Source organism: Triturus cristatus, chromosome 1_1, assembly GCF_964204655.1.
Source record: "Triturus cristatus chromosome 1_1, aTriCri1.1, whole genome shotgun sequence".
Classification (NCBI taxonomy): Eukaryota; Metazoa; Chordata; class Amphibia; order Caudata; family Salamandridae; genus Triturus; species Triturus cristatus.
In genome coordinates this window covers 705135142-705149569 of record NC_140579.1, presented here as the reverse complement: position 1 = coordinate 705149569, position 14428 = coordinate 705135142, and the positions used below count along the sequence as shown (strand labels likewise).

General features: G+C 48.7%; 1 protein-coding gene and 1 long non-coding RNA gene across 4 annotated transcripts in view; one reads left to right on the top strand and one right to left on the bottom strand.

The window, feature by feature from the left end:
* LOC146870927 (uncharacterized) overlaps positions 1-14428 on the bottom strand; it is an 88472-nt gene that overhangs the window by 24417 nt on the left and 49627 nt on the right. The gene's annotated exons all lie outside the window — the stretch shown is intronic.
* The window catches only part of FMNL1 (formin like 1), a 1060054-nt gene that overhangs the window by 1031035 nt on the left and 14591 nt on the right, over positions 1-14428 (top strand). For all 3 annotated transcript variants that reach the window (XM_085647374.1, XM_085647364.1, XM_085647383.1), the window contains exons 21-24: positions 1057-1186; positions 3142-3305; positions 4379-4480; positions 5029-5127. In XM_085647374.1, coding sequence (XP_085503500.1) covers positions 1057-1186; positions 3142-3305; positions 4379-4480; positions 5029-5127 — 495 coding nt within the window. The remainder of the gene's footprint in view (positions 1-1056; positions 1187-3141; positions 3306-4378; positions 4481-5028; positions 5128-14428) is intronic.

The following is a 14428-nucleotide window of genomic DNA, read 5'->3' as shown; positions in this document are numbered from 1 at the left end:
GCTGGGGCTAATTACAGCTACCTAGCACCAACGCAGGCACCCTCGCACCATTGTGCAAGGGTGCCTGCATTGTGGGAATGTTTGTTTATGTGCAGCAAAGTGTCCATTCCTGCACATAAACAATCTTAACCCCTTCGATGCGCATGACTGAGCGGTTCCGTCATGCGCATCGGTTGCGCTGTGCGCATGACGGAACCGCTCCATCATGGCCCCGCCCGCGCACAGAACCTTCAGCACAGCGCGGAAATCCACGGCGCGCTGAAGGGGTAAAATGGTGATTTGAAACTTTTATGTGTGCTGCTTTGTGCAGCAAACATAGAAGTTGCAACTCGTCTTTTTAAAAATGATTGTTTAAGTGCAGGAAGGGACACCTTCCTGCACATAAACAATAATTCATGGCGTTTTGCTGTTTTTATGTGTCCTGCCCAATGCAGCACACATAAAAACAGCAGAAACGAGGAGAAATAAAGCATTTCTGCTTGTTGCGCCATGTTAAGACCAGGGTTTTTTTGTTAGTCTTAATTTCGGTGCGGCCCCATATTTATGCCACCCTTGTAAATATGGGCAACCGTCAAAATCAATAGCTGTTGCGGCAGAACGCTTACCGCATCACCCATTGCCCACCCCTTTCACGCTAAGTATAGCGTGAATGGGTGTCTTATTTACAAGGCAGCGTTAAGCCACATTAAGTGGCTAAATGGTGCCTTGTGAACACCATCACTGTCATACGTCATATGGCAGTAAATAGAGTACTCAGAGAGTAACTAATTATTTAACAACCAGATAGTCAGGAGAGTGGCAGGAAAATGGCTGGTGAAGCTTTCTCCGGTTGTTGTCTGCAAAGGGCTAAGGCCGTGGCCCATTTTACACAGAACAGTTTTGTTGTCTCAAGTACTCTCAGTTTGGAAGTCTATGGAGGTTGCCATTTTCCAAATAGAGAGTAGCTGCAACACTCAAAGCCCGGCTTCAAGCACAGAGGCGGCGGTCTGAATGATTTTGTAGGATCACTGGCAGGTACAGAAAAACAAATCTAGCTTTTTGGGTTCTTTTCCTCAGCTCCTGGACACCAAATCGACGGACCGCAAGCAGACATTGTTGCATTATATCGTGAAGGTAATTGAGGAGAAATATCCAGAGCTGAAAGCATTCCACGCGGAATTACACTTCCTGGACAAGGCCAGCGCAGGTATGTAATGGGGTCATTCAGGTATGTGTTACTTCCAACGGTTGATGTCTGAATATCCTTTGGCAACCCATCGGCCAGCACATACAAGCATTGTACTGGAGGGGACCCTGGATTAGAACCTAGGAAATTGCACGTAATCATCAATGACATCGTTTGGCTACAGAATTTCTCTCTATCTCTGCTTTCCTCAAAGTGTTGAGTAACACCTTCAGACACGGACTTTAAAGATTATTCAAGACAGGTATGGTCTGCTGTAGCATGTGCACAATTTTTACCCTGAAGGTCTATAAAAAGGTCAAAATGTATGTCACACAGATAGATGTACAGGCATTAGGTTCAGAGGGAATTTATTTGCATACTTAGGGACGGATTTACTAACATTTTGTGATGGGTTTGCATCACAAAAGTGATGCCATTCGGTGCAAAACATTTTTGGATGGATTTACTTTCTGTAAAATTATCTGAAAGTAACGCAAAGCACTGTTTTGTGCTGCTTTGCATTACTTTGTGTCAGGGGCATTCCATTGGTGATACATAGGTGTTCTCATGCAATCCCCCCAAACCCTTAACTGACAGTGGTAGACAGAGCTTTGCGCCACAAAATAATGCCTCTTTGAGGCAGGTGTTAAAAGGGAGAAATGTTCTTTTTTTTCAAGTTTGCATGAGTGCTGCAGATAGGGCACTATCCTGGTCTCTTTGGTTGCAGTGCTGCACTGCGTTGTGATAGATTGCTAAATCTGCACCTTAGTGGTTAATCTGGAAAACAAGTAGGGGTTCAGGCCTCAGGGTCTGATTTGGGCATTGCTTGTTTACTGGATCAACACATTTTCCGTGTCAAGATTTAGGGCATGTACACAAGGAACACAACATGTTGCCATTGTACTTATGCTTCAGGATCTCAAATGGCATGGTTCCTCGGCCAATTTATCCACTAACAAGTCTTTAAGATCTACAAGAGGAGGTCTGTGTTACACCAGTGTGGGGACTGAAATATAAGAAAGAGATAGAACTCTTGTATATGAATGAATTGGTCATCAGTTTGAACATTTACTTATTTACATGATCCTTCCTCTGAACCATTCCGGCTGGCCACTTCATCAAAATTCTCAACACAACTTTGTGATCTGCAAGTCAAGGTGTCTGCATATGATTTATTTTCTAATCTACATTATACAAACGATCTATCCACTGGCCATACATTTCTTTTTGTAGCCCCCTTTCCTCCAGATCCTAGGAAAAGGCTGAGCATTGAGTCCAGGTCTCATGTTCTGCAGGAATGCATTTGGCATGGCATGGATTGGCAGGATTTTTCGGGGCGAAAGGAATCCTGTTGGCATGAAGCTGCCGAAAGGCCTAGCTTAGTGGGGATGATTATGTAAAATCCACAAAGGTTTTGAAGAAATGCTAGATCCCGAGAAGTGTGTATTAATCTCTGAATTCAGCATTCCCACCAAAAATGATGGATTTCCAATCTTCCACCCAACTTTACTCCAGCGCGCAACAGCTGTCCAACATCTCGTTGCCTAACACTGTCACATTTCTGTCATCATGGCCTAAGATCTGGATTAGGAAACATGTTTTAACATGGTTAAGGAAACGTCTATTGTTTACTGTAAGCCGGAAGGGTTGCCCATAGGAAAGAAGAGCAGGACATTGCAAAGCCTGACTTGTAATAAAAATCTTCCAGACGTTGTAGGCATTCTTCCCTTAGCCCCACTGTCACAGGGTGTGAACAGATTCAACTATGAGTAGGCTACTAATGATACATCGTACCTTGGCGATGCTTTCTCCATGATAGAGTCCGACAGTTTGATGAGTATGATGCATCTGCACAAGATGGCTGTTGTCAGTGCTTCAGTGATGACAGTAAGGCAACCCCCACACTGCATGTGTTATTCTGCCCATCTCTCACTCCTGCCACTGATTTTCCTGCATCACCTTCTTCCGGCCTGCAGTGTCGCTGGAGGGTGTGATTTCCGCTGTGAAGGGCTTGCAGCGTGGCATGGAGCTCACCCGCAAGGAGTTCATGAAGCAGGACGACAGCCTGGTGCTCAAGGAGTTTCTGAAGAATAACCAGGACCTGCTGGACAAGCTAGTGGCCGACAGCAAAACAGCACAGGTGGGGACTCATGCATTCTCCAACACATTATCCTTGCTAATCCTGTTTGCATCGGTCAACGGCACATTGTTAATGATGCTTCTTTCACTGTGCACCAAACCTTCATTGCTGATTGTATCGCTCCTCACCACACTAACACAGCTGGTATCACTCCACACAGCTCATTTAATGCTGCTTGTATAACGCCACGCCACACATCTAATGCTGCGCCTATCTCGCCACATCAGTCTCTAAATGAATTTCATATTCCATTATAAGGTAAGAAGTTTCTTCTCCAAGATAACCAAGTGTCAGCTGCTTCCTTTGTATACTGGGATTATGACATTAATGTGATGCTAAGCGCCAAAGTCGAGCACAGCATTTCCCAGTGGTAGAGCTCTTCGTATTGTAAGATTACATTTAGCTAACCTTTCTTGGGAGCTTTTAGGAACTTGTAGAGGGGGTGGTTTTCCTAAAGGTAGGATACAGGATTTTTCTCCGAAGAGAACAATTTCATATGGCTAATTCTAAATAAATTGTTCTCTTTTCTAAGAGGATCTGAAAATCCTGTCTGCACACATACACACCAGCAACACCCTTTAGTACATCACCATAGTCTCCAGGTTGTCACCTGCCCCATCCCTTCTTTCTGGTAGCACCAGTCTGAGATACCTTCCTCCCACAGAACTGAAATAAAAATAAACACAAGGGCCGCATCAACTTACTCTCAGCGTCCTTTAGCAATGCATTGAAAACTGGTAAGTTGGTGGGAGATCCTCTGTCCCGAAATAAGTCCCCCAGGCGTATCTCCCCTTCCTTGTCACAAGACTTGGTTTGGAGAATAAACCATTTGCAAACAGTAAAGATATTGAAGTGAGGAAAAGGGCATGTTCCTAGATTACTTTATAGGATGCATATTCACAGAACTCCTCCACGCCTCTTTAGTTCAGACGGCAGGCTCTTCCACACTGTCCATTTAAATAGGACATTTGCAATGGGCACAGTGAAAAGACCACGCTTTGCGCTGCAGTGTTTCACTGTCACTGCATCGAAGGGCCATTGACATTTTGTGACTGATCTGTTTATATCCACAGGAAGCATATGAGTCATCTGTGGAGTACTTTGGTGAAAATAGCAAAACCACGCCGCCGCCCATGTTCTTCCCCATATTTATTCGCTTTGTCAAAGCATACAAGGTGAGTGCACTACTGAGTCTATGGAGCAGTTAGAGCACTGAATGTAAAATCTAAGATGGCGTGACTGAAGTTAGTGGAAGAGGACTGGGTAAAAGAGTGAAGTAGGGACAAGACAAGTATAGAACGAATGAGAGAGTGATGGATGGCATGATGTGATTATGAAGTCGAAGGAGGCTTCCAGAAACAGACAGAATGGGCAAGAAAAGGGAAGGGGTAAGAAGGAAAGTTGAAAGCGGGACCAGGATGAAGAAAGGAACCTGTAGGAAAGGGGATAGAGTGAGCACGAGAAGGGAAGGCACAGTGATGAAATGTGAAGGAGCAAGAGGAAAAATAAAGGAATACACGCAAATGGGAAGGAACCGGCAGAAACAATAAGGATTAAGTAGGCAAGTGAAAGTACCAAGTTGGAAAAATGGATCCTATAGGCAAGACAGAAGCGTTATAAAGAGAGCTCTGATGCATTGAAGGATCTCAGTGTTGATGATGGGAAGTGTAAATTATGAATGGTCTGAGCATTTCAAACTATTTCATTGACTTACTCCTGATAGAAAGCGGAGCAGGACATCGAACTTATGAAAAAACAGGAGGCAGCTGCCTGCGACGCAGAGAGCAATACGACAGCTAAAGAGGAGGCACAGACTCCAAAGGTAGGGCACGGCTTCTGTAGATGCAACAAATGTGTCAGTAGATGCTCCAGATTGAAAAGGTGCTTCCATAGAAATTATCCATATTCCTAAATAAGATCTTGACCCCAGAACTGTAAGCCTCTAATGTTACATTGCAGGACATATGTTATGTTATCTGAGTTTATATAGCACGCAGCTGCCTCAGCAAAGAGGCGTCCCGGCACTGCCAGCATCAGCAGATGGGAGCTATGAACCAGAATAGGAAGGCGCATAGAACAAGTAAGAGGATAAAAAATGACTAGGCAGAGGGAAAGAGAAAAGTTTTGATAGCTTTCCTAAAGTCCAACAAACGTTCCATCCTGCGGATCTGGAGAGGCAAAGAATTCCATAACTTGGCTGCCAAACAGCGAAAGGAACGACCCCCGGCCCGAAGGCGCTTCACACGGGGAACTCTAACTAGATGCTGCCCCGAGGAGTGCAGCTGGCGAGTAGGAACATACGGGGCGAGCAAGTTAGTTAACAGGCTGGGTGAGGCAAGCTTTAAGATCTTAAAAGATAGACAAAGCGTGTTAAATTGGATTCGCTTAGCCATAGGTAGCCAGTGAAGCTTCCGGATGGCACCAGCAGAGGGGCAACTACGTGGGAGTACCAACAAGGCTCTAGCGGCAGCATTCTGAACACGCTGCAACCGCATAACCTCAGCCTGATTAGCCCCCAACAGGAGAGAACTAGCGTAGTCTAGTCTAGATAGAATGGCAGAATGACAATCAGCTGATGCGTAGGTGGATCAAAGAACTTCAAAAGGGGCTTAAGTCCCCGGAGGAGGCCAAAGCAAGTGCCGGCAACATTTTTAGAATGGTCTTGAAAACTAAGGGTGGAATCCATCCATACCCCCAAGTTCTTAACCACCGACTTAGGGGTGGGGGTACTACCAAGAGCGTTCGGCCACCATTGCTCACTCCGCAAGCTTGTGTTCTTGCCCACCAACAGGACCTCTGTTTTATTAGCTTTCAACTGGAGGCAATTTATAGTCATCCACTCTGCAACGGCAGCCAGACCACTCTTAAACCTAGAAGCATCCAATGTGGAACCGTCTGAGAGGGCCACCACCAGCTGCTTATCATCTGCATACGAGACCATGGTGAGGCCCATGTGTCTGGCCACCGTTGCAAGAGGCTGAACATTCAAGTTAAACAGTATGGGGCTCAATGCTGAGCCCTGAGGCACCCCCTGATCGATAGGAAACAGATGTTGAATGTTAGGTCCCAGGGCAGAATGTCAGGCCTCCTAGGATGTGTCCTACAAATGTAGACAGAAGGCAAGCCTTGGAGGTTGGGTCCCAAAATACAGGGCAGAATTGGATGTCTCCAACATTGGGTGTCTTCTTTTCCATTGTTGATGCTCACAGTAAGAACACTGATCCCCAAGACTGGCTTTTAATGTATTATCTAAGTACATTTTGAATGATATTAATGGCAAGACTGAAATCATCGTTTCAAAATGACCTAACATTAACCCTACCAAAAAAACTAAAATCTTTGGTGTGCATGCACACAACATGGGGCACGCACAGCAAAGCTTTAGTGCCTTCTGCTGAAGGCTCACACATCTCCACCTCCCTGGAGGTGATATCTAAATATGGGGGGCTGTGCTTCATCAGGGCAGCAGAGTACATCCCTCCACTGACCTGGCAGAACACAGTACAGCGTGCCATTCTTTAAATAAGGCCCTGGAGTCCTAGCCCCTAATTAGAGAACAACACTCAGTTACATTAAGGTAATATAGTCAGTGCTTAATTTGTAAAAGAATAAGTGCTGGAGCCTGTGGCTGTTACTTTTGAAGGTCGGGGTGCCAGATACTAAGGCTGCGTACTCTTGATTCCACCTGATGTTTCTTTAACATACCACCAGTTACTGCCTCGGTCTTTATCTCACTCTTGAAGGTTCCTTTTCATCCTTGAAATCTCCCTTTGTCACGGTTTTCAATCTTTCACTTCTCCCTTTGTCCGTTTTTTATCTTTCTCTTACCATTTTGTGTTTTACTCTCTCTTGATCTGCATAAAAGCCTGTTGAGGGAAAATAAGTGCAGGTGGGCCCCACCAACAACCACCGGCTCAAATTAAGCACTAAATATAGCCATGATTTTGAGGTAGTCATGCAGGCCTATCTGATCATAAAAGGATCACCCAGGATAACAGGCCCTTACACCGGCATCAGACCACAACCAACCTTTGGAGAGGTGGCAAGGCCCCAGCTATCTGGCCATTATTATCATATAGAATGATAGGTATTAAATATAAAAGGCTTCCAACACAAATTATGCAAGTCTTGCGTCATAGTTGTATCTTATTTTACCATTAATCTGGGGTGCTTGTGTTCCAGCGGATTACCAGCTCGGGATTACACACACACACACCATAATACTTACCTGGGCCCATAAACACTCATACAATAAGCTAGTAATAACGCCAGAGTCAATATTGTTTTTACCTGCAAGATTTTGTTATCTTTACACAAATCTTACCATTCAAATCTCCTTGTAAATACATGTTCGAGGCATGTGGGCTGCTGACATTCATATCTGTGCATAGATCGCCGCCTAGTGTTGGGTCCGGATGTTTGCACGTTGTTGTCCTGGAAGAGTCTTCGAAGTATCCTTGGATAGGTGACTCCTCCCCTGGACTACAGTGCGCATGGGCATCCTCTCCATCCTCAGATTGTTTTTTTCCGCCATTGGGTTCGGATGTGCTATCTTAGCTCAAGTTAGGAAAAAATTTTGTCGAGGCCACAAGGCCTTTAGTTCGCGTCGGTACTGTTTATCGATCGGTTTTCGATACTCTCTGTTAGTTTACTAACTTTCAGCACCGACTTTGTTCGCATTTACCTGTCCATCAACTACTTCGACGATGGAATCGAGGACGCCATTCAAAAGGTGTCCGGTATGTAATGCGAAGTACCCACACATCGACGTCCATCCGGTGTGCAACAAATGCCTTTCGCCGGACCACGACGAGTCGACATGTATGGCCTGTGCCCGGTTCCGTTCAAAGAAGACTCTGCGGAATCGTCGAGCGGCGAGGCTCGAAGCGCAGCACGCGGCACCGGCCCCAGCTGACATCTTCGACGACGCGGACGACGTCGAAGAAGTAGAAGTCTTACCCTCCAGTCCCGTTTCCGACCAAGAACCCGGATCGGACGAGGCCGACGAGTCACTCTTCCACAGAGGTGAAGACGACACCGAGGTAGGAGACGACGAGGAGGCCTTAGGGGCCGAAGAGAGTAGCTCCGATGATGAACAAGGCCTACCTGTTCAAACCGAGAATTCACCAGTGCCACAGACTATGGCTCCGGTCGAGGGATCGCCTTCGGGCCTTACCCGAGACCTATCACGCAGTCCTTCGGCCCCGCCCTCGGGCCCGGCCTCGGACGTTCAGCGGCAGCCATTACCGCTTAAGCCAGCTGGTTTCCCTTCCACGAAACCGAAACCGAAAGCTGCTCAGGTTCCTACGAAACCGAAACTGAAAGTGGCGCTAGTCGGATCGAGGCCTTCAACACCTTCGACGCCGGCGCACCGTGTCGGCACCGACCGCACCAAGGGGGACTTCGGTGCCGAACTCGAGACGGGCGACATGGGAGTCGACAAACGGAAGAAGGCCATCGGCGCCGAAAAACCTGCTCGGTTACCGGCGTCAACGCCACCGACACCGAGGGCCGTCCCGCCTGCTACGCCTCGCAGCACTCCCTCGACGACACCGAAACCTCACGTGTCGAAGACGTCGACGGTGATCTCCGCACCTCGGCTCGATGCACCACGGGCGCAGAAGATATCTGCAGCCGCCTCGACGACCCTGGCGGGGGCCCCGACCTCTAAGGCGCCCCGAGTACGGCCTGGCGCAATGCCAGGCTGCAAAACCAAGGCTGCCCTCCAGGACCAGTCGGGTTCGATCGATCCAGCGGTTTCGTCGGTGCCGACCAGCATTACCTTCGGCTTGCCTCCATCCACAATCCCGAAGGCGTTTCAACTCAGGACACAGGCCACCAAAACTGCGGTTACGCCTGTCGAGCCGTCTCCGTCACGCGTCATCGACGCCGACACTGGCAGGATGATTCTCCACGACCGAAGGATAACTTCGGAACCGCCATTGGAACCTTTCAGGATCCCGCTAAAGAGGAAGCTGCCTGTGGACACAGAACCTCTCCTGTATGAACCCTTTCATTCACCCTACCAGGATCCACACCAGGCCTCCCCCACACGCTCCGACACGGATGCATTGGAGGACTACATGGGTGAACAAGTCCCCTACCATGTGGACACGGACCCTGATGACCAGCAGGACCCTGACCAAACTTGGGGCGACCCTGCAGACCCCAGTGCACCTCTTGATGCACAGGACCCACAACTATATGGGGCAAAAACGTCACCCACAGAGGATACTGCGGCGTTCAACGCTCTGATTGAACGGGCGGCGAACAACCATGATGTACAGCTTCACTCTGATATCATCGAAGATGACTTTCTAATGGACACCTTTGCATCCTCAGAAAGACATGTAAAGACTCTGCCAATGTTGAAGGGGGTCCTTAAGCCAGCCACTGACATTTTCAGGGAACCCACCAGGGCACGAGTGATAAACCCCAGGATCGATAAGAAATACAGGTCAGCACCTGGGGATCCTACTTACATCAGAGGACAATTACCACTCGACTCCATCGTTGTGGCGAATGCCCGCAAGAGGGCACACTCGCAGACAACCGGTGACGCTCCTCCCCCGGACAAGGAGTCCAAGGTGCTGGAGACCTCCGGCAAGCGAGTTGCCGCACAAGCTGCAAGCATATGGCGCATAGCTAACACTCAAGCGCTCCTCGCTCGCTACGATAGGGCGCACTATGACACAATGGAGCAACTCCTTCAACACCTCCCTGACCCCTACAAAGAAGGTGCAGAAATCCTTATCAGAGAGGGACAGCTACTCACAAATGCTGCCATCAAATGTGCACTAGACGCTGCTGACACGGCTGCCAGGGCCATCAACACTAGCGTCATCCTACGACGTCACGCCTGGCTACGTATCTCAGGATTCAAGCCTGAGGTACAAAACAATATCCTTAATCAGCCCGTCAACCCCGACTTTTTGTTCGGGCCTGAGGTTGACGCCACCCTCGAGAAGATAAAAAAGGACACGGACACTGCAAAGTCCATGGGCGCCCTACAAACTCAGTCCTTTCGGAGCGGCTCCTTTCGTCGCCCCGGAAACAAGGGAGCAGGCAGAGGACAGGGGTCACAACAAACATATAACAAGGGTAATACGCAGACCACCTACGATAAGAACACCCGAGGTGGCTATCGTGGCTCCAGTACCAAGGGCAGAGGACGTGGCTACGGCAACACCAGGTCCTCCCCCAAGAACAAGCAGTGACGCCCTCTCCCTTCCTCCCGACCACATAACACCTGTCGGGGGAAGGCTACAACGGTTCCTGTCCACGTGGAACTCCATCACCACGGACAGGTGGGTCAAAGATATTATAAAATACGGTTACTGTCTGGAGTTAACTTCCACTCCACCCACAATACCACCAAGAAACCGTCCTATGTCCTCAGAGCACTTGACGCTCTTACAGCAAGAGGTAGAAAGTATGCTTCTAAAAGGCGCTATCGAGGTCGTACCCGTCCACCAGCGGGGCACGGGGGTTTACTCCCTCTACTTCTTAATTCCAAAAAAGGACGGGTCGCTCAGGCCTATATTAGACCTGAGACCCCTGAACCAGTACATTCTTTCGGAGCACTTTCACATGCTCACTCTACAGCAAGTCCTTCCGCTTCTCCAGCAGGGAGACTTCCTAGCATCACTGGACCTCAAGGATGCGTATTTTCACATACCCATCCACCCCTCACACAAAAAATACCTCAGGTTCACTGTTCAGGGGCAGCACTATCAGTTCAAAGTCCTTCCCTTCGGCGTGACAACAGCGCCCAGGGTTTTCACAAAGTGCCTAGCTACGGTGGCGGCACATTTACGGAGACAGCACATACACGTCTACCCCTACCTAGACGACTGGCTCGTTCAAGCGAGATCAGCCCAGCAATGTGCAAGCCACGTGTCCCGTACCATTCACCTTCTTCACAGTCTGGGATTCTCACTAAATTACCCAAAGTCTCATCTCCAGCCCGCACACGTACAACAGTACCTAGGTGCGACTATAGACACTCTGGCGGCCACAGCTCAGCCAAATTTAGTGAGGATCAACGGCATACAAGCGCTGATCTCCAAGTTCAGACCCAACCACTCGCTTCCAGCGCGAGTGTTTATGCAGTTGATAGGCATGATGGCCTCCTGCATCTTCATAGTCCCGCACGCGAGATTACATATGCGCCCACTTCAGGAGTGCCTAGCACGTCAGTGGAATCAGGCTCAAGGACAGTTGAAAGACCTAGTGTTGGTGAGCGGTCGGGCATACAACTCTCTGCATTGGTGGAATCCACAAAACCTTTGCAAGGGCCGACCGTTCCAAGAGCCTGTTCCACAAATAGTACTGACAGCGGACGCGTCTCTCCAGGGATGGGGAGCTCATGTACTCCACTACACAGTGCAGGGACTATGGACGACACAACAGAAGAAGATGCACATCAACCTTCTGGAACTGATGGCAATCTTCCTGGCCATGAAGGCTTTCAAAGTACATCTGTGCAACAAGGTCGTGTTGATCCGGACGGACAACATGACCGCAATGTACTACATACAGAAGCAGGGAGGGACACACTCTCCACAGTTGTCTCATCTGGCTCAGAGCATGTGGAAGTGGGCCATTCAGAGGAACATGTTCCTCATGGCGGAACACCTCCCCGGCAAGGACAACCAGATGGCGGATCTGCTCAGCAGACACAGCCACCAGATGCACGAGTGGGAGTTACACCCATCGGTACTCCAACCGTACTTCCAGCAGTGGGGTCACCCAGAAATAGACCTATTCGCGACAAGCGAAAACGCAAAATGCCAAAGCTTCGCCGCCAGATTCCCACACCCGCAGTCGCAGGGCAATGCGATATGGATGAACTGGTCCGGCAAATTTGCGTACGCTTTTCCTCCAGCACCGTTGATACCGCTGGTGGCTCGCAAACTCCGACAACACTCCCTGACACTCGTCCTAGTTGCTCCCACGTGGGCACGCCAGCCGTGGTACACCACCTTCCTCGAACTTTCCGTGGTACCGCATCAAAGGCTGCGGATCAAACCCGCGCATCTGACGCAGAACCATGGAGAGGTTCAGCACCCAGATCCGCAACAGCTGAACCTGGCGATCTGGCTCCTGAAGTCCTAGAGTTTGGCTATCTCAATCTGCCACCTGACTGTATGGACATCATCAAGGAGGCCAGGAGACCCACTACAAGAGCTTGCTATGCAGCCAAATGGAAACGGTTCGTCATTTATTGCGGTAATAATGACATTAACCCGCTGGACGCATCCATCCACAACATCATATGTTACCTCTTACACCTATACCGATGCAATCTGGCGTACACCTCTATACGGGTCCATTTGACCGCAATATCAGCCTATCTGCAAACCAGGCAGCACCTCTCTCTCTTCAGAGTGCCTGCCATCAAAGCATTCTTGGAAGGACTCAAACGAGTCATTCCACCTAGTCACCCACCGGCTCCAATGTGGAACCTCAACTTGGTCCTCACACGCCTGATGGGTCCACCCTTTGAACCTCTACACTCATGCGAGATTCAATTCCTTACCTGGAAAGTAGCCTTCCTGGTAGCGATCACTTCCCTAAGAAGAGTTAGTGAACTCCAGGCACTAACCGTTCAAGAGCCATTTATTCAGGTTCACGCCAACAGGGTCGTACTACGTACCAACCCCAAATTCATGCCCAAGGTAATATCGCAGTTCCACATGAACCAGACTATTGAACTGCCCGTTTTCTTCCAAAACCCACAAACTGTTGCAGAGAGGGCATTACATACACTAGATGTACGGAGGGCCCTCATGTACTACATCGACAGGACTAAACCCTTCAGGAAGACAAAACAACTGTTCGTTGCCTTTGCCCCACACCACAAAGGTAACGCCATCTCCAAAGCAGGGATAGCCAGATGGATAGTTAAATGTATTCAAATCTGTTATCAAAAGGCAAAACGCACATTAACTATTCCACCACGAGCCCACTCAACACGCAAGTTGGGGGCTTCCATGGCCTTCCTAGGAAACATTCCCCTGCATGATATATGCAGAGCAGCCACATGGTCCACTACACACACATTTACAAAACACTATTGCGTAGATGTGCAGTCAAAACAGCAGGCAGCTGTAGGACAGGCTGTTCTCAAAACACTTTTTCAGACCGCTGCAGCTGGCACGGGTAGCCGCCGCCAATAGAGGGCACTGCTATGTATTCTATGCACAGATATGAATTCAGCAGCCCACATGCCTCGAACTGAATATGCTACTTACCAGTATGCATCTGTTCTTGGCATGTAGGGCCTGCTGACATTCATATCGCCCTCCCTCCTCCCCGGCGCCTGTCGCAGCTGCAGCTCTCAGAATTATTGCAAGCATGGTCATCACTTTCTGTATCTACTCCATCACTGCCACAATGGCGAAAAACAATCTGAGGATGGAGAGGATGCCCATGCGCACTGTAGTCCAGGGGAGGAGTCACCTATCCAAGGATACTTCGAAGACTCTTCCAGGACAACAACGTGCAAACATCCGGACCCAACACTAGGCGGCGATCTATGCACAGATATGAATGTCAGCAGCCCTACATGCCAAGAACAGATGCATACTGGTAAGTAGCATATTCATTATAGCCTTAACGTGTTATTAGTATTCATGGGGGGTAAATAAAACACATTATTCTGGGAAATAACCGAGAGTTTTGTGTTTTTGTCAGCATGTGTATTTAAAAATCCGAAATAAAATCCGACACACACTTTGCCATACCTGACTTAAAGCACCTGTACCCAACTAATTACTACAAAGACATTTATTGGGGTGTGGGGGGGGTTGGGTTGTAACACCCCAAACACCCCCCTGAAGCGACGCCCCTGGCTAAACGTGCCAATGGGAGCAGTGTGGGCACAATAGATTGAGACCCCCTTGAACAACAGTGCCCTCTGTACAGAGCACATAAGAAATTGATAGGTTTGTTGGCTGTGTTGTGTGGGCACAGAGGTATTCTTTGGGGCGGAGCTAGCAATAATCCAGCAGGTGCAGTGGCACCGGGGCCCACTGCATCATAGTTACGGCCTCTACCCACCCAGAGGACGGGGACCCATGTTTACTATTATGTTTAGAATCCTTTGTTATCAGTAAATG